General features: G+C 39.1%; 4 protein-coding genes across 5 annotated transcripts in view; 2 read left to right on the top strand and 2 right to left on the bottom strand.

Moving 5' to 3' along the window:
* Positions 1 to 26,668, bottom strand: part of LOC130086998 (SLAM family member 5-like) — a 290,538-nt gene that overhangs the window by 33,430 nt on the left and 230,440 nt on the right. The gene's annotated exons all lie outside the window — the stretch shown is intronic.
* LOC130086987 (uncharacterized) overlaps positions 1 to 26,668 on the bottom strand; it is a 170,394-nt gene that overhangs the window by 8,572 nt on the left and 135,154 nt on the right. The window lies entirely within an intron of this gene.
* LOC130086914 (uncharacterized) overlaps positions 1 to 26,668 on the top strand; it is a 308,209-nt gene that overhangs the window by 215,555 nt on the left and 65,986 nt on the right. The window lies entirely within an intron of this gene.
* Positions 151 to 16,049, top strand: LOC130086904 (uncharacterized). 2 transcript variants are annotated; one of them, XM_056253132.1, is made up of 4 exons: positions 4,776 to 4,853; positions 5,871 to 5,998; positions 10,468 to 10,803; positions 15,484 to 16,049. In XM_056253132.1, the coding sequence occupies exons 2-4, from the start codon at positions 5,962 to 5,964 to the stop codon at positions 15,924 to 15,926; spliced, it is 816 nt and encodes a 271-aa protein (XP_056109107.1). In that variant the 5' UTR covers positions 4,776 to 4,853; positions 5,871 to 5,961; the 3' UTR covers positions 15,927 to 16,049. The 2 variants fall into 2 exon arrangements, with proteins under 2 accessions (XP_056109106.1, XP_056109107.1); XM_056253131.1 differs by lacking the exons at positions 4,776 to 4,853; positions 5,871 to 5,998 and adding an exon at positions 151 to 242 and having other exon boundaries at positions 15,484 to 16,048.

The following is a 26,668-nucleotide window of genomic DNA, read 5'->3' as shown; positions in this document are numbered from 1 at the left end:
AGTAACGCCGTTTTGTATGTTTAACAACGTTTTTGTCTAAGCATGTTATGTTTTTGTTTGTTTGCAATACGTAACGAATCTTAACGACAGATAGGAAGGACCGACATTAGTTTCACTTTTAAAGCCACACGCGGAAGAGCGAGATATTTCACGGAATCTTCGGTAATTTTTCTGATTGAAAACTGTGAAAATGGAGGTTCTCTTTATTGTCCTCTCAGTTGGTTCATTTTCACTGTACCAAGGTAAGACTTTATTATTTTACTCTACAAGGTAATAGCCTATTTGTTAGAGTCTCTTCCGGTCGATAAAAACGAACAAAGACCGTGACGCAGTTACATTATGCCAGCTCTAATACCTTTACACTCGACGGAAATTAATTAGGCTATATTACATTTATTTCGCTGGCATTGTGTGTTGTGCTCGTGTGTGGTACAATCTATCTGTAGGTCGACTTAAAAACGAACGACACTTCGTGACGCAGTTTCATTTTGTACCAGGTCTAATCACACTCGAAAGAAATTATATCTAAAATTGTCTATTGCTGTTTTAACTCGAAAACGAATTGAAATGAAATGTGCTTGTGATTCTATGAAGTGAATACGTATAGTTCTGGTTTGTGACCTGTTTCTGAGGGAGCGGAGACACAAACAAGAGCAGTGTCAGGGCGTGCCGCGTGAATGACAAAACAGGCTACTGTAGGGAGAGCGGGGCACAACCGAATACCTTTTGACTTTCTCAGTTTGTGTAAATTCACTTGGGGTTCAGAGTATTTATTTTTCCCACGTCAAGTATACAATTATATGGTTTTGTTTCATTAATGCAATATATACTTTTTTCTTGATATACCCTACTCGGAAAGAATGAAAGTGAAATGTGACAGCATGCCCCATAGGTGGTGACATGTGAGGGGCACATTGTAACATGCCAGCTTAAAATGTTATCTGAGCTAATAAAAAAAAAAAGATACAAGACAAACTAAAATATGTTGGTAATAAAATACAATTATTAAAATTTTCATAAAAAATAATGGAATTTTTAAATAATTAAAAATAAAGTAATTTTCGAGTTTGACAACACTGCAAAAACGGCTATACAGCATCGTTCAAAACACAATAATAATTAATAATTTATGAAAATTGACAGTCTTTATTCGCCTTTTTCTCATGGTTTCTCACTAGAATTCATAAAAGTAGTAGAATAGAATAACAAAGTTCTAATAGTGTGACAACATGCCCCAACTGCGCTAAAGGGATTTAAATCCTGCTAGTGTCTTCTGCTGGTTAGATCAGCATTAAAGAACTATCTGAACTGTTAACTGATAAATGATTCAACTAATATCAGATTTGTCTAATTTTAAATAAGCACAAAAAACAGAGATGTAAAATAACTTAAGAAATGTACTTTTGCTATTGTTAAATAAATGTTCCGTGATATCTTCTATAGTTTTTCTCTGGCAAATAGTAAATGCACTTCATCATTGAGAAATGAGTTTTTTCATGCTGGGATGTGTGGAAACTTATAAACCATATGTTACAAATAGCCCTGTGTTAGGTTTTGCCCCACTCACCCCTATTTGTTATGGCAAATATATATATAAAAACAAGGTTTTCCTTAAAATGCTTAGGTCAAGTGACTTGGTATAAAAACATAATCTAACATGGCATCATATCCTGATGATTTTTTTTCTCTCTTTTTTTTTGTGTAAACTGCAGGGGCGGAACTAGAACATTATTTTTAGGATTGCAAAGGTGTAGCATGAGGACTTTTAGGGTGATGTTACAATAAATTCGGTTTCTGATATATCTGGTTACAGTGGGTGCTGCATGCTTGAATATTCACAAGTTTTCCCTGTTGTGGTCGTGATGCAAACAAACTGAACATATTAGTGCACTCCTCAATTTGCAGCTTGTTTAATGGATTATTTCAAAAAGGTAATAGAGTTTCAGTATTAATCAAACTGCAACTATTCACATTTTCAAAACCATTTATCTAATGTGAAAAATCAACATATAAATATAATTTAAATAGCATATAAATAGCGAAAGCAAGGATACAGCGGAGCAAGTATGAGCTTATAACCTAATGGTGCTAGTCTAGGATTCAATTTGACTCTTTCTTTTGACATTTCTGAGGCTTTAAAATTCATTTGAATAATTTGTGACGACAACAATGACTGAAATAAACTGTTTATTGTCTCATATTAAACTGGATATTATGTAGCATTAAAGCCACAAAGCAACATCAAAATCTTTCCAAATATCACAGGTTGGAAATCATGGTTTATATATACTGTAGGTCTAAACCTGAATGACTTCTGCGGAATACAAAAGATATTCTGAAGAACATGCCACACAATATTGGTTCCTAATGAAAAAAAAAAAAAAAAAACTTTTTCTCACATATAATCTAAAAAATATATTTGTTTATGTTCCACAGAAGAAAGTCATACAGATTTGAAACTAAAACATGTTGTCTGTTCTTTGACCATATGTTGCACTGTGGACAGAGGTGAAAAGCATTTAGAAAAACCTTCATGTTATGATAATTATGTGTGAAAGCATCTTAAACTTTAATGATCCAAAGTGGTGTGCTAATCATGTTTAATATTCTCCAATCTTATTCTGAGGTGTTTTTCTCATTTTACAAGTACTTCAACATTGTAGGGCAGGGATTGGCAAAAACAATTTTGTCAGCCAAACTCAGATGATCTAAAATATTTACTTTATGTCTTCTGAGATTTTAAGTTAATATTTCAATTTAACAAAACATGCATGTTTGCAATGGTAATATAAAAAGTAAAGAGGCAGATGCTCCATGAATGTAACTCAAATTAAAAAGACAAGGAAAGTTTCTAAACATTTGTGGAATTAAGGTAGACATGAGTGTCTGAGATAAGTTTATTAAAACAGGGATTTGGCAAATGAGAACAGCCTGCATGTATGTCCAGATCTCACACTGGCAGAGCTACCAATGTCCGCAGCTCTCACATCCAATCTGAAACAGACAGTGACTTTGCGCAATAAAGAATATAATGTGGAAACATCACAAAAGCAAAACAGATAAATTAGTGATGACATATACACAATTTCCTATCTTCCCAATTAAAAAGAAAATCTTGAGGTAGTTGCTTACGTATGTCCAAGAAGTGTCATCAGATTCAGAAGCATTCAAAAGTTTATGAATTGGTGTATTCTATAATCAATTATATATTGCAATGTTTATTATAATGTTATTATAATGTATTATAATATTATATATTATTATTCTTTAGCATGTAGTTTATGTAGTTAATTGTAGTTTCTATTGTGACTTCAATTGTTATGCTACATGATATAATATGAGACAAAAAGGAAAATATTTATAGTTTGGTGTTGAATAAGGGGTTGCAAGAAATTAAGGATGATACACTCATCACAACAGGGTAGCTTACATGCATTTTATTAACAAAATAAATATCTCATTTGAAAAATGTATGTATCATTTCCTGTGCTAACGGGTGATTTTGTTTCAAATATGAAACAGGTTTGTTTTGCCTTACTTTGATGACGCGTAGGCTATCTTCAGCACAGTTTGCACAACTTCACATATTTTGTCTCTGAGAAATAGACATTTGACAGTAGCTTGAGTTGACATTAGTAGTAGTAGCTTGAGTTTGAATGCAGATGTACATTTATGTACATTAACAAGAACAGTAACATTTTTGTCAAAATTGTAACAACCTCATTTTATATGGTAAAAATGTTAATTGAGTTTATTAAAAATTAACCATTGGTCATTCATAGTAGCATACATTTAGATCATGATATCCACAGTTAAAAACCTCACATAAACATTGTCAAATGTTATTATATAGTTTCTATGGTAGTTGTATGAAAAACTTTACCCTAAATACATTTAGTATAAATGCTCAAAAGCTTACAATAAAAATACTGTAATCAAATTTCCATTACTTCTTTAATTCATTTAATACAACTCTACATTAATAATATAATACAATTAGATATGTGTATCCATGTCTGCCACAATGCCATGGTGCAGTTAGTGTTACTACAGTAAATCCATGGTAAATTATGGCGATTTGAAATTGAAAAGTCTTCTGACTGTATTGTTGGACGGTGTTTCTCCAGTTTGTCAGTGGCATTTCATAAGGCTTTAAACTAGTTTAAATCACAGAGATTGCTGTGGCCTTCGCTGAATTCAAGCGCTTCTAATGTGCATATTCATAGAACCGCGGTGTATACTAAATGGGTCAAGGGTGTAGAGTTACATTCAAGCTATTTTAAGGAATGGAGAAGTTTTTTTTCAAGGATCTTTTTTTTTTAAATATGTCATTTTGGTGATCGAAGTTGACTTTTAAGGGAAAAAAGCATTGACTACAGGGGAACTTTAAGATATGAGCACGCTAGGTTCAGTGCGAAGTCTTGTATTGCCACGGCCTACAATTCTGAGTGTTCTTCTTGCCTGTTTTTTTTTTTTTTTTACTTTGTTTGTATTACGTTTTCTCGACCATTTGCTGCCTGACCTTTGACCATTGCCTTGTTTTCTGGGTTATTGTCTGTTTGCTGACTGTCTGCCTGTTATGTTATATATATATTTACCACGAATCACGCCTGTTTGTATTCTGATTCTACCTCTGCCCAATAAACTGCACATGGGTCTTAATCCTTGCCCCTCAGTGTCATCGTTACAGAGGACTTCGCCAGCTACGGATTATGCAGTTGTCTTCTGAGGTGTCGGCTCAGGCAAAACTTATTAATCATGCATCAACGTTATCTGAGGAGCTGGTGAAGACTTTACAGGATCTTCGTCAGTTTGCATCAAGCCCTGCTCCGCCAACCTCTCAACCGTGCCAGGTACCCAATCTAACTTCTCAGAGTAATATCACTGCTAATCCCCGGCTAGCTTTTCCTGAAAAATTTGGATGGCACCCCAACTAAATGGAAAGGATTTCTAATGCAGTGTTCCATTGTGACGAACTGGAAGTAGTCACCAAAAATGGTGGTGATGTCCACAGGAGGGTGATGTTGTCATAGAGAGTTGTGAGTATAAAAACAGAGAAACAAAATTTAAAGGTAGTAGCTAGAGAGAGAAGGTACTCTCCACACCAATCTGAACATGCTATTTTCGTGTGATCTCGGAGATTAGCGAGGTGAAAAATGGATTAACACTGGAGGTCTAAACACAGTGATTGAGCCTGACTCAGATCGCTACGGATGTCAGTTCACTATGGATCAACGCGGGCAGCGAGACGAGAGATGACAACTAAACGGCTGATTTGAATCGAAATTCCCGGTTTACCATTACTGCTGAACTCTGGTGCCGACGGAACGTCAATCAAGTATTTCACTGTTTACTACTTTTCGAGAATCTTTGCTTGTTCCGTTGCTGAGGAACGTTCCGTTGAGGAACTTTGGAATTGAGTCACTGAATCGTTGAACAGTGAGATATCCTGAGTGTTGAATTGAGTCACTGAATCGTCGAACTGAGACATTGAATCGTTGAACGGAGACATTGAATCGTTGAACTGAATCATTGAATCGTTGAACTGAATCGTTGAACTGAGACATTGAATCGTTGAACTGAGACATTGAATCGTTGAACTGAGACATTGAATCGTCGAACAGAGACATTGAATCGTTGAACTGAGACATTGAATCATTAACAAAATTTTTGTACTCTTGCTGCTCAGAGTTTGTGGGTGGATGACACATTACAGCTCCTGTTTTGGAAAGGTTTAAATAATAAGGTCCAATCTGAATCAACCTGTCGTGAGAAGGAAAGAACACTGTCAATTCGGATTGCTAACTCGATGAATTGATTCAATATGACTCGCTCTATAAGGCTAAACCGACTCTTTCATCCATTCAAAGCAACTCGCCCTATCAATGAGCCTGAACCGATGCACGTTGGACGTACGCACCGATCCACTGAAGAACGAGAACGCCACATGAGAGAACATCTATGCACGACTCGACCGCCACAGCAGTATACTCCCAGGGTGAGTGCATTCGTTCTCCCCAGTTATTCTACCTGTATTGAAGTACAAGTAAAGATAACCTTTCCCACAAACACTTTGATTACCAAGGCCCTACTTGACTCTGGGGCAGTGGGCAGTTTTATTGATGAAGGCCTAGCCCGACAGTACGAGATACCACAAATCCCCCTTGACAGTGTTAAGATGAACAACCCCCTTGTTAGATGAACACCCACTTGGGACTGGTCATGTTTGAAGCACCACCACTAACATTTTCCTGCAAGTGGGAATCCTTCATATTGAAACCGCACATCTCTTTACCATCCATTCTCCTCACAATGCAGTTGTTCTCGGCCTACCCAGGCGACAGAAACACAATCCTCAGATTTCATGGCAGGAGAAACAAATCACACACTGGAGCTCTACCTATCTGTCCAATTGCTTAAATCCAGTCACACCTATGTCACTGAGAAGTGCTGCATTGAGTTTTACCTGCGTCTAGTGTCACTGAGTCACCAGACTCTCTCACCACCATGCAACGATCCCAATCACCTCAATTCTGAACATCAGCACACCCTCATCAGCTCCAGCATTTAAGCACACACCTCAGCTTAGTCGGTGTCTGACCTCAATTTGGACTAAGACTTTCTCCAGCGAATTCCAGTGAACGATCTCCGTTGAACTTACCTTTTATATCCTTTTGTTGTTCCTGAGTTCTGTTCACCAGTCGGATGCAGACATAGTGATGGGAAAAACTAAGCTTTTTTTAACCAATTGCTTCGCAAAATTATTCACGTTTGAAATTGCTCACACTGGTGATGCTTGCTGGTCAGAACTGTGTGAATGCAACAAAAACCAAACATGTATAAAAACACCTTTTACAAACACATTGCAAATGTTTCATTGAAAGTAAAATCTACCAAATGCAATAAACTAATCAAATAATAAGATTAAATATCAAGTGCCTGTGTAAAATGTGTTCTTTCATCACAGAGCTTGTTTTGTTTGTTCCATGGATGGTTCAGCTAACAAATCAATAAGAGACTATTAAATAGGGATGGGAGACCCGAGTGCTTCAAAACAGTTTTCCAGAAAATTGCTATCCATTTAGTGCAATATTATAATTATATCGGCCATGCCTATATATTCAGTGTAGCTTATTTTTAACGTGGTGTATTGCTGTTAAAGTACTACTATTAAACACTATTATGTGTTAATGTCTGTTGTCTGAATGTAAATCGCTTTTTCCAAGTCCTTCCTCAACCACAAACTTGTTTTGCTGCTTGTAAATACAATACAATACAATATTTATTTATAAAGCACATTTTAAAACAGCCAAGGCTGACCAAAGTGCTTTACAGAAAAGCATAAAACTAACAATAAAAATACCAATAAAGGAACACACAACAATAGATAAATAAGCATACGTAAATCAAGGAGTATTGAAAGCCAAAGAGAATAAATAAGTCTTTAAAGAAATGCTGTCCTCAGTTGTCAACAGCTCACATTGGTGTATTTAATTTCGAAATGTACCCCTTTCTCAAGTGTGGGAACACTTTAATCTCAACACTCCTAACGAAGTATCATGCCTGATATGCGACCAAACTTTGTTTTACTCTAATAAAACATTCTCAATACTTTGGCTTTAACACTCCAAACATCCTAATGCTCTGGCCAATGAGACTCCTACAACAGAGCACCAGTCTGCACCAAATGGAAAAGGTAAAATATACTAATAATGAAAGACATTTTCTTTTAGGACAATAAAGACTATCTACTCCCCACATGATGAAGTTAGTGATAAATTAATGAAATGAGTGATAAAGTAATTAAAATGCAAGAAACGTGTAGTTAAATTTTCTATTCTATTTTTTCATGTGGTGGGATGTAAGAACACAGAGTAACGCAAATATATAAACAAATCACATAGCCAAATTTTCAAAGCCATTTGCTAGAACAACCTTAGTTTAGCATATTAAGAAGGCAACCAATAGCCTTTCTTTAACACTGACCTTTATACACATAATTGTTACTTTTTTAATCACACTTTTTGTTTCAAATAGCATGTGTTCATGAAATTTGTGTCCTTTGCCCACCTCTGTATTTTAGTATAAAGTAGTTGGGTGGGTTGTTATATTAAATGGATGGTATACAAAAAGGCTATATGTGGATTTAAGGTCAACTCCAAACAAACACTTGAATTGTGTCTACATCTACACTATATTGTAACCATCTGAACTCCAATACGCTGATTTCACGCAGCCGCCATTTTGAAATGGAAAGCGAGGCTCCGGTGGGAAGAACCCCAGAAGTACAGATAGACAACAATGCTTGGACTACCAACCTGAAGCTGCTGCCGCAATTTACACTATTGGATGTTAATATCCAATATAGGATATGTATATAGTTCGTTCCTGCTTCTTTTTTTACGTTCTGAATTATATATATAAAAAAAAATTTATTTATAAATGAATTTCACTGTATATAGTCTAAAATATGAAAGAAATGTATGTACATTTTTAGAATAACTCATTTCTACATTAAACACAACAATACGCCATCGCATTCGCGACTCTCCTATGATTAAAGGCAACACTTCCGGTTTTCTTCCCACCGGAGCCATTTCAAAATGGCGGCTGCGTGAAATCAGCGTATGGGTGTGCAGATTTTGTATTACCAATCTACATTTGTTAAAAGATAACATTTTGTTACTTTTTACTGGTTACTTTAAATTAACTTTTTACTTTGAATTACTCTGCCAATATGAATGAATAGTAATTGTACTTTGTATTATTAGGAAAGAAGGAGCTTGATGAGGCCCTTGTCAACATGATTGCAGCCATTCTCTATCATGGAAGACGAGGTATTTAGAGCATTTGTGAAGAAGTTGGACCCCACCTGTTCTGCCAAGCCGGAAAACTGTTAAGACCACGGTCAGAGAGCAATACCAAGTGGAGAAGCAAAAGGCTATGGCACATCTACAGAACCTCCAATCTGTCTTCCTCGCAGCTGATATGTGGACCTCCCTCTCTATGAAGTCCTATCTAGGGGGTTACGTACATGTAAACGGCCCCTAAACGGCCACACATGTTAACAGCCCCTAAATTAATAACTTATGATTCTTACAGTGGAAATGAATCAACGCTGATCTTACTTTAAATGGACAATGACTTTCTTCTTGAGATGCTGTACAGCCAAAATAATCTTTGTTGCATTAATTTCCTGTTATTACTGTGAAGCTGTGAAGATTACAATCTGTATTGTAAAAATCGCTATATAAATAAAGGTGATTTGACATGTAACAATACTTACAGCAACACAGAACTGGGCTCAGTGATGCTGGGAGTATCAAAGTTCCTAAAATCACAGCTGACAACATCAAAGAGGCTGTCAGGAATTTAGAAGCTGGAATACGGCTGCTCTCAAATCGCTATCGGTGTACTTAATGCCATACGTCACAGTGACGTGACGTTGGCTCTGTCTCAAGTCGGACAACATTTCTAACCGAAATTTCTAAATTTATCATAAAATTGGTGCATTTCATCAAATCTGATAACAATTTAGAAAACGGTTAATAACCTGTAAATTTCATTCAGGTGATGTTTCACTATCTATGGAAATCACGCTTTCTTTCTCCGCACACACATACATACAGACACGCAACATTCATGCACACAACAACTTGTAGTGAGCGCTGCCCTGCGTCTTTATCAATAAAATAGTTTAAATTCTGCAAAACTACATCACAATTCGTACACGCTTAATCAATCTATCACACTCTTAATAACCGCATCAGTCCGCAAATCAGTAACTGTAAAATTATTTATTGTAATTAGAAACGGAGGCTTGTGTTGAGACACTTAAGAAACTATTACACACAAGAGTGTTTTAATGATAAAAACCTGACAAATGCACTTCAAATAAAGCACCTAAACAATGTATTGAGGTGAGATGACCAAGGAGGAATTAATGATAATGGGCCTTTGAAATATTAGAAAAATAACGTACACCTGAGGTGAAAAGAAGTGCTGTTGGATGTTTTTCAATGGATGCTTGTCATGGACATTTTGTGACGGATTGGTTTCATCTCGCGATCGTTTTTTAGTAACATGGGTCTGAAGTCCCATTTTTCCATGTTGTCATATGCACTCCTGACTCAATTTTTTTTTTTTTTTTTTTTTACATTTACTTTTGCTGGAGCATCTATATCATAAAACAGTCGCCCTAGATTGACAATAAATCCTTAGATCCTTCCAATGGTGTATAATTTATCATTATTAATCTTTTTAGACAGTATTCTATATATTAAGAGGTTAAGCATTAAACAATTATTAACTGAATTTGTTACAGAATTTTCTAGAGAATTATGAATGTTTGTCTGATGGGTGAATGTGCAGAACTTAGGCTGTATCTTTGCATGTGTAATTTTTACACCCTAATTTTTATGATCTGAAGTGAAAACATTTGTGTGTTTTTTTGTTTTGTTTTTCCAGGTTCATTTGGTGCTGTTACAGATAACATGTCGGTGCTTGTGATGGAGGGAGATTCAGTCACACTAAACACTGGTCTTAAAAAAAAACAACAAGACAGAATTAATTGGTATTATAATGACATTCGCATCGCTCAAATCAATGGAGATCCCAGTAAGACCTGTACAGATGTTCAGTGTAAAGGTGGTCCAGAGAGATTCAGAGACAGACTGAAGCTGGATCATCAGACTGGATCTCTGACCATCACAAACACCACAAACACAGACTCTGGAGTTTATCAACTACTGTTCACCAGAGGCAACATTGACAGTGAAAAGATCTTCAGTGTTACTGTTCGTGGTGAGTGTCATTTAACGAACGTTTAAATGCAGGCTTTATGTGTTAAATCACATAATATCACATTCATTTGTTTTTTAAAGCAACTGCTTTTTCACTTTATCATGTTTTATTAACAAAGTTTGGGAGGAAAACGTTCAAATGATCTATCTAACCAACACGTCTACCCAATCAGCATGAGAGGAGGCCTGTTTACATACATAGCCGACTCACTTATGTTCCTCCACAGTTTCCTAGCATCCCTCCACCACCCTGACTCCTCACTCTTGGCTGGTTCCTAGTCAGAGATACGGGAGTAGAGATCTACAAAGGGCTAAAAAATATTACCTAAACCCAGAGACGTGTAAATGTGCTACATGATGAAACTGACCCAGACCCTTCTATTTATAAAGCTGGACCCGGACCCATGCACAACCGAGAAATGCCTTAAATGTATACTACCCGGAACTGACCCATACCCGTCTATTAGGGGTGGAACGGTACATGTATTCGTACCGAACCGAAACGGTACGGGCGTCACGGTTCGGTGCCCGAATTTACACGGAGAATACACGGAATAAAAATAAATAAAACTCGCGTGGAAATTAATTAATGTAATGCGGAACTTACGCGGGTTCTTTAGGGACACATAATCTGTACCATCGGCTTTGCTCTGAACGCGCGTTCACTTCAAACGTTGGCTTATGCGCGTCCTATTCGCTTTGGACTAGCGTCGAACTAGACGCGATAGACGCGAATTTAACGCTCTATTCGCGTTTGGTGTGACCGCATAATGAACAGGCTGCGATGTCAAGATTGCAATGCTGGAGTGTGTGTGTGTGTGTGTGTGTGTGTGAGAGAGAGAGGCGCGGCCGCGATCGAACAGTGAAAACATAAAAAACATACTCCGTCATTTTGTTCATACAGATCATTAAACCTGGAAAGTGTTTACTTATATTTGTGTACACTCGCAATAAAACACAACATTGTGCTTTTGTCACACTGTAAAACTCTTGTCAAACTGTAACCTACAACTGTCACCCAACCAAAATCTCTCTCTCTCTCTCTCTCTCTCTCTCTCTCTCTCTCTCTCTCTCTCTCTCTCTCTCTCTCTCTCTCTCTCTCTCTCTCTCTCTCTCTCTCTCTCTCTCTCTCTCTCTCTCTCTCTCTCTCTCTCTCTCTCTCTCTCTCTCTCTCTCTCTCTCTCTCTCTCTCTCTCACACACACACACACACACACACACACACACACACACACACACACACACACACTGTTTTAAAAGCAAAACATATTTATCCAACTCCATTTCAAAACAGTCTGTGGGTCCCATCTTTTGGACAATCATCGCATTGGTTTTCATTTCTTGTCCTCGGAGCACTAATCTTAAACATTCTACATTGATTAAAAAAAAAAATCGAATGTTTTTAATGGTAGTATTATTTTATACAGAAATCAATTATTTATAATTCAGATGAGAATAATGTTACATTGTTAATTAATAATGTTAATTAAAATTAAGGAAAACAAATATATTGATCTGAAATATAGCAAATTAATTTTAAATTAATTCAGGTACAATTACCAAACATATCGCAAGGTCTTTTTGTCTTTTTATTAATTTAATTAATAAACGAATTATATAAAACTATTGTCAGTGCACTACAAATAAACTGGTTCTATGCCTTTATTAATAAAACTTATTTAAAAAATACAATGCCTTCTGCATTTTTGTTTTGCTTTTCCCTCCATTGTACCGAAATCGTACCGAACCGTGATGTCTGAACCGAGGTATGAACCGAACCGTGACTTCTGTGTACCGTTCCACCCCTACCGTCTATTATTTGAAAGCTCGACGTAACCCAGCCAGGAAGACACAGACCTGTCTGGACGCGATCAGCACATATTCCACAGTCAATAAACAAGCTGCAAACATAAAAACTTTTTGTCTTACCTAATGCCTTCTCCCTTATACCTGACTGTGATATTCAAACAATCATCCTTGCCAAGAGCTTGCTTAATCCACACATTATTCCAGCTACAACAGTCCAAATTGATGACATGGTGACGGATGACAGATGCGATTTTGCAGTTTTGTATTTTTTTGTAACTCGACTCGAGTCAAATCACATTCAAACTTCAATTGTTTGCCCTTTTGAACTATAATAATGATTGCTGGTGAAAATTGAAAAAAGTGCAAAGTGCAGTATGGCAGAATAAGTCCCGCCTTCTAAATAAAAGAGCCAATCGTTAATTCTTAGTCATTTTGTCACTGCAGACGTTTGCCTTGCCTGTTTTTGCTGAATTAAACTAGTAATAGATTGGGACCTGACCCGGAATTGGCTGACCATTTAAAGGTGTTGAGTTTTACCGTTTTTGAATCCATTCACCGATCTCCGGTTCTGGCGGTACCACTTTTAGCATAGCTTAGCATACATCATTGAAGTGGACAAGACCATTAGCATTTCAAAAAAAAAAAAAAAAATGACCAAAGTTTTTCGATATTTTTCCCATTTAAAGGTGCCTTGTGTAAAAAAATCAATTCAAAATCCACATATTCCATACCAGATGGGGGCAGTATACCTCCAGAAAGTTGGCCTACTCTAGTCTGTTTTTTAGTTTCGGGTTGTTAATCTTCTAAAACCGTCAAATCGTCCGCTTTGTCCCGCCAAAGCCTATTTTGATCGGTGAGTGATGTAGAATATAATGACTGCTGCGCTTGACAGGGCTTATAACGAGCAGAGAGAGAGAGAGAGCGCCCCGGCCGCGCGCGCGCACTCTCACGTCTTCAAACAACACGAGCGCAGTCCTCCTGCTCTCTCTCTCCCTCGCGCATATTAATCAAATCAATTGACACGATCGTAAGACCGCAGTTCATTTGGAGATTTTTAGAGATTAGAGACTCAATGAAAACATCTCAACACTAAATTATAAAGGCCGGCCTCATATAGACGCTATTGACAGGTTCAAGTACGCCCACAAGCCGTGCGAGTTATTCGTGTATTGGAGTTTGGCTGGTGGTTATGTATGTTGCCCGCATACCGCCTCCCATGGCCGAAACTGGTATTATGACACCGGCCGAGCCGGGGCTAGTAATTTAGCATGCTAATTCAGGTTTATATCTCTGCACCACTATAACTTGTCATTTTTTTAATGACATCATTGCATTTATTTCTTCTCATTCTTTTGATACGTGTAGCTCATTTGTTGGATATTTTTACCTCAATTTTTACATATGGCACCTTTAAAACTTGACCTTTCTGTAGTTACATCGTGCACTAAGACCGACGGAAAATGTTGCGATTTTCTAGGCTGATATGACTAGGAACTATACTCTCATTCCTGCGTAATAATCAAGAAACTTCACTGCCGTACCATGAGAGCAGCAGGCGTAATAATATGACGCAGCGCCTGAAAATAGTTCTGTTGTGTTGACGGAAGGTAGGCTAGCTATTTTCAAGCGCTGCGTCATATCATTACGCCTGCTGCTCTCATGGTACGGCAGTGAAGTTTCTTGATTATTACGCAGGAATGAGAGTATAGTTCCTAGTCATATCAGCCTAGAAAATCGCAACTTTACATTTTCCGTCGGTCTTAGTGCACGATGTAACTACAGAAGAGTCAATTAAGTTTTAAAAATATCGAAACACTTTGGTCATTTTTTTTTTTGAGAAATGCTAATGGTCTTGTCCACTTCAATGATGTATGCTAAGCTATGCTAAAAGTGGTACCGCCAGAACCGGAGATCGGCTGAATGGATTCAAAAACGGTAAAACTCAACAGTTTAACTCTGGGGGAGTTGTAAAATGAGCCTATTTCCAAAAAAAGTGGAGTATCCCTTTAAAATATAGACCTGCATAGATGGGGAGATTGGGCTATCATCTACAGTGAGTTTAAAGCTATTACATAGCCTATAGTTACTTAGTAACAGTAATTGGAGAGCTAATTAACACAATTTCAGTTTAATTTGTAAAAAATTATATTTTAAGTCTTTATCTCCAACAAACAAGCGATCAGAGCTGAAAAAGGCAGACATTACATTAGGCAAGGTGAGAATGTAAATATGGGTATTGTCACTTCAGAACAAGAATTAAAATTCTTTTAACAACTGTAAGAAAAAATTATGAGGACATTGAAAAAGTTTATTGCATCAGTGACAAAGTACACAAAGCACCTTGGCTTTGTCCGAGTCAGAATGATCCACTGCACGAACATCTAAATATCAACCCTTTTTGCTCCTGTTGTAATGGCTGTGTTCTGTTTGTTAATGAAGTTGAGACACATCATTGTCTGAGATGTTTCACAGGGTCCCTCGCCTGCTCCCATTCTAAAATTGATATGTAACCCTAACCCTAACCCAGAATGTGATCATCTCAAATGGTGCAGAATCCGTTCACTTTGTTCTTCTCTGTGATAATTATTGGCTTGTTCAGCCGTCTATCTTGGAGTGAAATCTGTGTTGAGGAAGTCTGTAATTTTTTACACAACTTTTCCCCCAGAACAGTCCCAAGTTTTATATGCATATTTCTCCCTAATTGGACAAATGACCAAATGTGCATGCTTGAAAAAGTAACTTTTTCAGAAAACAATATTTGCTTTACAGACTGAAATTCAAGAAAGAACATATTATGCACAAATATCTTCACAGTTTTTCTTGTTGTGGAGTTTCTTTTCCCCCAAAATATGCTTTAATCATCTGTGTTTCAGTTGTTTCTGCTGCTGAACGAGAGAAGATGAAGAAAAAGTCAGTGAAGCAGGGAGAATCTGTCACATTAGATCCTTTTGTAACAAAAAACCCAAATGATGTGATGATGTGGTATTTTGATGATACTCTCATCGCTGAAATCACTGGAGATCAGAGTAAGATCTGTACAGATGTTCAGTGTAATGAGAGATTCAGAGACAGACTGAAGCTGGATCATCAGACTGGATCTCTGAACATCACAAATACCAGAAACACAGACTCTGGACTTTATGAATTAAAGATCAACAGCATCAGCCGTCGTCGTCGTCGCAGCATCAGCAGTGTAAAGAGCTTTGACGTTACTGTCACTGGTGAGTGTAATTTAATCATTCAGGCGTTTGGCAGCGAAAACACTCTTACATTGAAATATAAAGAAAAATGGTATAGTTACATCTCTTTATTTTAGTTTCTCGATGACTTGTCACTGATGAAACAGTACTTTTGACATCACTGTATGAAACAAGTGTTCACCTTTAAACAGAATCAGATTTAGATTTACTCTCTCAGACCGTCTGATATCTCATTGTGTTATAGATCAAGCTGACAGATTCGCTCACACTAATGTCTGTTTCTCTTTAGCTGATCCAGAGTCAGGTCTGTCTTCAGGTTTCGCAGCAGTAACTGTTGCTGTTCTGCTGGTGTGTGTAGCTTCAGCTGTTGTTGTGATTTACTATCGCCACAGGAGCTCTAGAAAGTGTAAGCTTCACATACAGATACTATTGAGAGGGAAACATCATAATAATTGTGCAAAATTGATGTTTCATTACGTGTGTGATTGTTTTTTCAAAGCAGGCATGGAGGAAAAACAACCGAAAGCTTCTGTAGAAAGTCCCAACAAAGAGGTGAGATACTAAACTACAGTAGTTTGTCATTGTAGTAACTATGAAATTAATTACATCACATTCAGATCTGTTTTATTTCACCTGCACTGACTAAATCTTCCCATTAAGAACTAAACATTTCAAACAGAATCTAATTCAGTAATTGATGACAGATGTGCTGATTTCTGTAGCTGTTTCTTTTTCTCATTAACCTTCTGTGATTCATTGTTTTCTTACAGATGGAGATTTTCTTACAGACAAAGATAGAGGTCACGTGACACGAGAGGATCGTAACAGCTTCCGCAACATTATTCCTATTAAATAATAGTGAAATGAGCGGACATATGATGAAATGCTTTGCAGCCTCCTTTTTAATGATAAAGCATGTAATACCTGATAGTGGTGAAGGTGTGTATTCTGTAATCCACTGGTGTTTCAATGTATTTCTAGGATGTTATAATCAGCTTGATGCTGACTTCTGCCTGATGAAACTGCAAACTATCGTCAGTAAAACTTTTCTTCAATTGATTGAACTCTTGACTCCTGGTCTTCATTCATCATATCTGGTTCTGGGTTTTTAACTGTATTATCCCCTTACACTGGAAACAGATAATGTTAACTGTGTGACACTTATTTTCTAGCCGGGTGTTAATTTGTAATTGTATCATCTAAATGTCCTCTCATTATTTGTGTGATGAAAGTTACTGCAAGGATATTTCAGTTATTGTAAATAAATAAGCTTTTTGAACAGATATTTGATAAAAGTACTTATATTGTTATGCGCATCTTATAAACCTGATGTACATTTAATATTTTAGCAAAGTCTTTTACCTAGAGCAACAAATGTTAACAGAGTGTGTAACAAGGCAAGACACCCTTGCAAACAGTTTTTGTATTACAAGTTTTTTTAAATGTTGTTTAAATATGCAAAGTATGCGTTATGTACCAATCTAAACATTGGATGAAGTCCGGTTCAAAATGCCTTTTTAATTTTTTTTTTTTTTTTTGGATATCTCTATTGAACACTTCACAAATCAGAAATTACTATCATCATCCAAAAATAATAATTTTCATAATTTTGTTAGGAATAAAATGTTGAATAAAATCAGGAAAATTATATATAAACAAACCCATGTGAAACCTTCAGAATATAGATAGGAATAAAACTGTAAAGTTTGGTGTATGTACAGTAAGTGTTACTGAAGTGGATATTTCTGGCTCAATGTAGGAGGAAAAACTCATTTTAAGAAAACAGGCTTTAAAGATATATACTGTAATTGAAATCTACAGACGCAAATGAAGTGCTCTAAAAGATACAGTTAAAAGTGTATTTTGGATGTTTTTCCACTTGTCTGAAAAAACACTATGAAAAGCCCCAAATCTGACAAAAATGTACAGATGCATGAAAAAACTTTGTTTGCGTCTCACCTTCAGTGATAGTAAAATAACTTTGAAACAGAACATGTAAAGATTGTCAAATTAATCTTGTTAAAGTGCATGAATTAATTTTCTTCTTAAATTATTTATATTTAAATTACAAATAGGATTGGGCTTTCTTGCTAAATATATACAACAATATATACAAATTCAATCATAGAATCATGGCAAATGTTGCATCATTGGATTGTAGTTCATTTCTTCATAAAGACATTAAGTGCACAGTTTTAAACCTTTGTTTTTGTGCGTGTGTGTGTGTGTGTGTGTGTGTGTGTGTGTGTGTATTAATGTTTTTCTATCCAGGACCGGTTAGGTCCCCATGAGGAAACAAGCCATACATCATACATTATTGTTTTTGTACTATATTTCCTTCTAATGGACTTTTGTTATGATGTGTACATTTACACTGTTTTAAAAAAAAACTGAATATATGAAAAGGGGGTTTCTAATCAACCGACATTATTCATACAAGTAATAGTTTATTTTTATTATGACATCCCTTTAATTAAAATTGAGGCCTGCACATGATTTTACAGATGTAAAGCAGTTTGGTGGGTAGTTATCAGTATTCAGTAAAATTCTACAGTGATTTTTTTTGGTATGACACATATTTTTACATTTGCATTTGTGGGGTTGCTGTATATGAAACAAACTGAAAAAGCTAATTAAAAATAACTGAAAAAAACTAACAAAGGAATGTAAAACGGTAGGCATTAAATAATAGAATAATCCAGAATCTTCATCACCAGATGGCCCAATACACCAGATTCAGGTAATGAACCTGAATGAACTTTACGAACCAATTCAGAGAGCATTGTTAAGCAATGCTTTCACTAAAAAATGAGAAAAGTAGGGCAGCAGCTATGGTTTCCTCCAGCAGGGGGCTCAGGCAGTGGTAGGCTAGTCGATAGCAGGGCAGCAGTTTCTCGTTCTCTCCAGCAGGGGGCTTGGGCAGTGGGAGCCTGGTCGGCGTCAAGGCATCCACTGCTTATAATACTCAAGTACACCTGGCTGCAGCCTGCAGATCGGGGCGGGGGTGCACCCACACACACGCACTCCAGCAGACATGAATTCTGACTGCATGCCGATAGATGAGAGAGAGCGAGGAGTGTGGTGCTTAAAACATTAGCATACCTTTGAACGGACGAGTTTTATGGTATGTTCCGACAATGTTTTCTTTAGCCCGCTGCATTTTGTAGGATTATATTAGGTTTTTCACGCTAAGTTTTTATTATTTCATGCCAGAACACTAGCCTGCTATGCCAGCCCATGTAAACGGGCCAAACATACCCATAATTCTTTGCGTTCTGATGACGTTGCCGCCCAGTTGGTCACATGTCTTAGCGATCTCTATTACAACTTTGAGAAATGCGGAAGAGACTTTAAGTGATGGCTTGTTGAATGCAATGGTTCTGAAGGGCCTACCGGACTCTTTTAAGCTATTTTCCATCCACATAACCCAAAGTGATGAAACGATAACTTTCACGGAGTTCAAAACAAAGCTGAGGAGTTATGAGAGCACAGAAAAGTTTAGTGCTGCTCAGAGGATGACAGCGTGATGAAGGTGAAAGCAAGAGACGGGTGGAATATGAAATTGACCTGTTTCAACTGTGGACAGAAGGGACATAAGGCTGTGGAGTGCATTTCTACTACGAGTGAGCATAGAGAACAGCGACAGTGGTGTAATTTTTGTAAAAGTTCCACGCACAGGGATGTGAATTGCAAGTGGAGAAAGCGGGACAACTGAAGCAGGTGATGGATGAGGAGGACCACACCTTTGCTTTTAAGGTGGGCCAAGTGGATGCCGTCCTGGCCAGCGAGGTGAGGGAAAAAGGTCTCATGGTTGATACAGGAGCCACGTCGCATATCATCCGGGACATGACACAGTTCAAGGACTTTGATGAAAGTTTTGAGCCACATAAGCACATCTTAGAGCTGGCTGATGGAGAGAGGACCAGCGGTATCGCCTTGAGGAAAGGTACGGCCAAAGTTCGCCTGAGAGACAACAATGGTCAAGTGGTGGAAACGATGCTGATGGGGGCGTTGTACGTCCCATCTTTTCCACAGGACATCTTCTCAGTCAAGGCAGCGACGTCCCAGGGAGCGACGGTCATTTTCAAAGAAGGTCAGAACAGACTTGTTCATAAGAACGGTGTAACATTTGACATCCAGGTGTATGATAGACTGTTCTATTTAAGCACGGTTACAGATCTGATGTCGATCAATGTCATGTATGTTACGATATCCACACATGGCATGAAATTCTTGGTCACTGTAATTATGAGGATGTGTTGAAGCTGGAAAATGTTACAAAGGGGATGAAAATTAAAGGTAGAACTGAAATGTCTAATTTAAAATGTGAAGTGTGCATACAGGGAAAATTTGCTCAGAGCAGGAACAGGGAGGCAGATGAAAAAGCAAAAGTTCCCCTTGGACTTGTGCACACAGACTTAGCTGGACCTATGGAGCCGGTAGCAAAAGATGGTTTCAGATATATCTTGGCATTTACTGATGACTATTCAGGTGCAATCTTTACATATTTTTTGAGAGCAAAGAGTGATACAGTCAAAGGAACAGAGAAGTTCATCGCTGATGTTTCACCTTATGGTAAAATTAAATGTATGAGATCTGATAATGGCACCGAGTTTACATCCAGGGAATTTCAGTCCGTGATCAGTAAAAATGCAATTAGACACGAAACCTCAGCTCCCTATTCACCCCATCAGAATGGGACAGCTGAGAGGAGCTGGAGAACTTTGCTTGATATGGCAAGGTGTATGTTAATCGAGAGCAGCTTACCAAAAATGTTATGGACGTACGCAATCCAGACTGCAGCTGTTATTCGCAACAGATGTTATAACAGACGTGTAGAGCAGACCCCATACTATATGCTGACTGGAAAGAAGCCTGATCTTTCAAGAATGAGAATATTTGGGTCAGAGTGCTATGCATACAAACAGAACAAGAAAAAGTTAGACTCTCGATGTGAAAAAGGGATTTTCATTGGTTATGACAAGAATAGCCCTGCATATCTAGTTTTCTATCCAGACTCAGGAAAAGTGAACAAAAGTAGGTTGGTGGAGTTTATCACAAAGAGTGGGACAGAATGCCACACTCAGACAGATCAGTTAACGTGTGAAGATGATGTGCGTAGGGAGAGCGCCGAAACTCACCTACCAAAACCTGAGAAAATAGAATTAATAAATCCCCAGGACATAAGATCTGAAACGTGTGACCCAAACCCCAACACCGGTGAAAGGGAAAGTGTTGAGAGCAGGCGTTATCCACAGAGAGAGAAGAGGCCTCCACAGTATTTGAGGGATTATGAGTGTGGAATAAAATGTGATGATGACCATGCACTAGCCAGTATTGATTATTGTTATAGAGTTGCATGTGATGTACCCCACACTCTAAAGGAGGCTATAAGTTCACCAGAGTCAGAATTGTGGAGTAAGGCCATGCAGGAGGAGATGAACTCTCTTAAGGAGAATGACACGTTTACCCTTACAACACTACCTGAAGGTAAAAATATAGTGGGAGGCAGATGGGTCTACACATTGAAGGAAAACCCAGTTGGGACAACATACAAAGCTCGGTATGTGGCGAAGGGGTATAGTCAAGTTGCAGGCATTGATTATAATTAAACTTTTTCTCCAACTGCTGACATGACATCAATACGTAGTTTAATGCAAATTGCAGCTCAATATGGTTTAGAACTGCATCAAATGGATGTAAAGACTGCATATTTGCACGCCCCTATTGATACTGAATTATATATGGAACAGCCAGAAGGGTTTGAGGTCAAGTCAGAAACAAGTGAGAGGCTTGTCTGTAGACTTAACAAATCACTCTATGGTCTGAAACAGTCAGGGCGGAATTGGAATAAAATGCTAGATGATTTTCTGATTCGAAATTATTTTATTCAAAATCCTGCTGATCATTGTGTTTACAATAAACAAATTGGAGGTGAGAGAATCATACTGATAGTCTGGGTTGATGATCTTCTTATTGCAGCAAGTGATAGTCAGATACTCAGAAATGTGAAAAGAATGTTGGAGGAAAGATTTAAAATGAAAGATCTTGGTAAACTTACTGTCACGGTGTGGGTTTTGTGTCTTGTCCCTTGTCCCTGTTTATCATGTGATTCCCTGTTTGTCATGTGATCTTGCCATGTGTCTTGTTAATTGTCTGATCATTGTTCCCATGTGTTTCTGATTAGCCACGCCCCCTTGTTATCTTGTTTAGCTTGTCTGCTTGTGTATTTATACCTCTGTGTTTCAGTTGGTGTTTGTCGGTCGTTGTTTGCTGTCGTTGCTTATAGTTGAGTTCTATGTTTCCTTGTTCCTAGTTCTAAGTACATTGTCTGAGTTTACCCTGGATATCCTGTTGTGGATTATTAAAGTGCTTGCGATTGGATTCACTCTCTGCTTCATTCCTGCCTGATCATAACAGAACGACCGACCAACCAGATGAATCCAGCAGCACAGATTATGTGTCTCCGTCAGGGAGACCGGTCCATAGGGGAGTACATCATCGACTTCATTGAACTGGCACATTTATCAGCTTTTGATGAGTTGTGCCTGATAATATTCTTCCGGGGAGGGCTATCCGAGCCCCTCTACTCCCTTATGCCACTCCATCCCCCTTGCTGTAGTCTGGAAGAATATATTGTCCAGGCTCTTTTGCTGACCGGTTCTCTTTCTGGGGGTTTGGCGGAGGAGGAGCCGCACGGCCCACAGTGTCTGTCCAGCCTGATCTCCACGTCCAGCCAGAGACCGTCCAGCCAGAGACCGTCCAGCCAGAGACCGTCCAGCCAGAGACCGTCCAGCCAGAGACCGTCCAGCCAGAGACCGTCCAGCCAGAGACCGTCCAGCCAGAGACCGTCCAGCCAGAGACCGTCCAGCCAGAGACCGTCCAGCCAGAGACCGTCCAGCCAGAGACCGTCCAGCCAGAGCTTCACGTCACTTCTGCCGATCCAGAGACTGAGCTTCACGTCACTTCTGCCGATCCAGAGACTGAGCTTCACGTCACTTCTGCCGATCCAGAGACTGAGCTTCACGTCACTTCTGCCGATCCAGAGACTGAGCTTCACGTCACTTCTGCCGATCCAGAGACTGAGCTTCACGTCACTTCTGCCGATCCAGAGACTGAGCTTCACGTCACGTCTGCACAGCCAGAGACTGAGCTTCACGTCACGTCTGCACAGCCAGGGACTGAGCTTCACGTCACTTCTGCCGATCCAGAGACTGAGCTTCACGTCACGTCTGCACAGCCAGAGACTGAGCTTCACGTCACGTCTGCACAGCCAGGGACTGAGCTTCACGTCACGTCTGCACAGCCAGAGACTGTCCACGTCACGTCTGCACAGCCAGAGACTGTCCACGTCACGTCTGCACAGCCAGAGACTGTCCACGTCACGCCTGCCGAGCAAGAGGCTGCTGTTCACGTCACGCCTGCCGAGCAAGAGGCTGCTGTTCACGTCACGCCTGCCGAGCAAGAGGCTGCTGTTCACGTCACGCCTGCCGAGCAAGAGGCTGCTGTTCACGTCACGCCTGCCGAGCAAGAGGCTGCTGTTCACGTCACGCCTGCCGAGCAAGAGGCTGCTGTTCACGACAATTCCGCCGAGCCAGTGTCTACGGACAAGATGGCCGCCTCCGAGCCGGTGTCTGTTCCTGAGCCGGTGTCTGCTCCCAAGTGGTCGTCTTCGCCCTGGTCTTCTCCGCCGTGGCCGCCCGAGGGGTCTTCTCCGCCGTGGCCGCCCGAGGGGTCTTCACCGCCGTGGCCGCCCAAAGAGTCTTCACCACCGTGGCCGCCCGAAGGGTCCTCACCGCCCTGGCCGCCCGAAGGGTTCGCCTGCTCCGCCCTGGTCACAGTCTCCAGGCCCTCTTCCGCTCCACGGACCTGGCCCTCCATCCCGCCCCCGGATCCGCCTCCACTCACCACCCTCCTGAACTTGTGGGGGTTTTTTTTGTTTTGTTTTGTTTTGATGGGCGTCGGGAGCCGCCCATAGAGGGGGGGCTATGTCACGGTGTGGGTTTTGTGTCTTGTCCCTTGTCCCTGTTTATCATGTGATTCCCTGTTTGTCATGTGATCTTGCCATGTGTCTTGTTAATTGTCTGATCATTGTTCCCATGTGTTTCTGATTAGCCACGCCCCCTTGTTATCTTGTTTAGCTTGTCTGCTTGTGTATTTATACCTCTGTGTTTCAGTTGGTGTTTGTCGGTCGTTGTTTGCTGTTTGCTGTCGTTGCTTATAGTTGAGTTCTATGTTTCCTTGTTCCTAGTTCTAAGTACATTGTCTGAGTTTACCCTGGATATCCTGTTGTGGATTATTAAAGTGCTTGCGATTGGATTCACTCTCTGCTTCATTCCTGCCTGATCATAACACTTACACATTTCCTGGGTATTGATTTTGCACAAGGAGATGGTGAGATAAAAATGAACCAGAAAAGGTTCATTATTAAGATTTTGGAGAGGTTTGATATGATTAATTGTAAACCAAGGTCAACTCCATGCGAAAACAGAATGCAATTTGATAATGAAGGTGAACGTGTTGATCCAAAGCGGTATCGAGAAGTGGTTGGTAGCTTGATCTATCTAATGACTTGTACTAGACCAGATCTAGGTTTCATTGTCAGTAAGCTGTCACAACACTTTTCTGAACCAAAGAACCAACACTGGGTAGCAGCTAAGCATGTATTGCGATATTTAAAGGGAACTGTGAACAACGAATTGTCTTATAGGAGAAATGATGTAAATCTTAATCTCTTTGCATTTAGTGATGCTGATTGGGCAGCAGACCAAAATGATAGAAGAAGTACAACTGGTTACTGTTTTAGTTTGTCTGCCACTGGTCCTGTTATTTCTTGGAGATCTAAGAAACAATCCACAGTTGCTCTTTCCACATGTGAGGCGGAGTATATGGCTTTGGCAGCTACTGCACAGGAAAGCCTATATCTTGTCCAGTTATTAAACAAAATGGACAATGAATGTGTTTACACACCAGTGACAATTTATGAGGACAATCAAGGGGCAATTGCTTTGTCAAAGAACCCCATATGCCGTCAAAGGTGTAAACATGTTGACATTAAGTATCATTTTGTTCGATCTGCACTTGAAGATGGAAAGATAACTATTGAATATTGTCCTACAGCAGCCATGGTTGCAGATATTCTGACCAAACCTGTAACCAAAGTCATGCTTGATAGATTTGTGTGTTTTATTTTTGGTGTGATGTAAATGTACATGATAAATGTATGTTATTCAGCCTAAGAGCAAGTGGGGGTGTTGAACATTGGTGACCTTGAATGTGCTCTTATTATGACTGTTGACTAAGGGGGTGTGAGTCTAAGGGGTGTGGTTCGTTCATAATGTTTTTCAGGTGTTGCAATTTAATAAATGACTGCATGCTCCTGTGTGAGTGTGCAAGACAGTCAAACGAAACCCGATGGCTCCGTGAGTTTATTCCTCCGTCATGTTTTAGCCGGTTTTCTACCCTTTATGTTATGATGGCGAACTCAACAGTTTACATTTAATCAATTTATTTATAGAAAAAAAGTCCTACAATATAACTTTGTATATTGTTACTATTAACTCTTAAATCCTATTTTTCTTATATAAATTTTCGTGTAAAGAATGCTACAATTTAGCGGGTAGAATTTTCATACGGTTAGACTTTGTGTGAGAGCACTTTGTGGACTACAACTCTTCGCTGCTTTCGACGCGTTTGATATACGTCACCACCACTAGCACACGGATCCCGCTAAACATGCCTTTGTTTGAATGGTGACATTTGGGTACAAAACACACAGGCATCTCGATCTAATTCCTTAGATTATCGCACCGTGATTTGTGGAGGGAAAATGTGTTAAGCGGTGACGTCACATATGCGACGTGTAGTCTTTCTCGTTATGTCTATTCCACAACTGCTAGCCAAAGAATCATACAATATACTGTCAAACTCGTTACATGAGAAATTAAATAAAAAATTCACAGACAACATATGTTCACATTCATGGCACAATTCAAACGGGATCAGAAAATAATTATTTTCTCTCATTCACTTGCATTGACGCTTTTTCAACCTAGAGGTCCACTTGGAGTTTTACGGATGGGCGGGACTTACCAGCTCTATACACACACACACACACACACACACACACACACACATACACAGGCCTACGATGCTTTGGGGAAACCCTGCCCTAGTTATTTGTGTGATATGGTGAGTAAAGTTACACGATCTTATTTTTACACCACGTAATTTAATCATCACACTAAACGCCACTTCAGAATTAAAAATTGTAAATAAAATTAGAGGAAAAAAAAAGAAGAGTAGCTTGCCTGTATTCACCTTGCAGCGATGAACAGCGGAAATGTAAGCATGCTAGAAATCGACGTCATGAGTTCACGGGCGCGGCCCCACCTCGATCGACGTCATCACTTTGCCACTAACCAATGAGAAGCATTGTGGGTGCACCCCCGCCCAAATGCACCCCCAGGTGCACCCCCGCCCAAATCTGCAGGCTGCAGCCAGGTGCTTCTCATTATACTCGGGGTTAACCCAAGTTACTAACAAAACCCACCCAGGATACATGTGACTGATTATCTGGAACTGTAGTGGCCTAGGTGTTGAAGCCATTTCAATGGAAGTAATAATAATATTTTGAGTTTATTTAGTAAAACCTGAGAAAACCTGTGTTGCAAATGGAACGTAGAAATTTGAATGTAAACAGTTGACCAGTGATCTAGTATAATGTAATGTGATTGGTTGTTAGATTTAGTATGAAAGAAATAGAATCCTGCGAAGCAGCCAGAAGCCACTGGACTTTGGAGCAACACAGTCTTTTGACCTACACGGAACTAGTTAATTTGTAAGAAAAGTAAAGATC

Source organism: Rhinichthys klamathensis, unplaced genomic scaffold (assembly GCF_029890125.1).
Source record: "Rhinichthys klamathensis goyatoka isolate OS25496 unplaced genomic scaffold, OSU_Roscu_1.1 h1tg000103l_1, whole genome shotgun sequence".
Lineage (NCBI taxonomy): Eukaryota > Metazoa > Chordata > Actinopteri > Cypriniformes > Leuciscidae > Rhinichthys > Rhinichthys klamathensis.
This window is presented reverse-complemented; position numbering and strand designations above follow the sequence as displayed.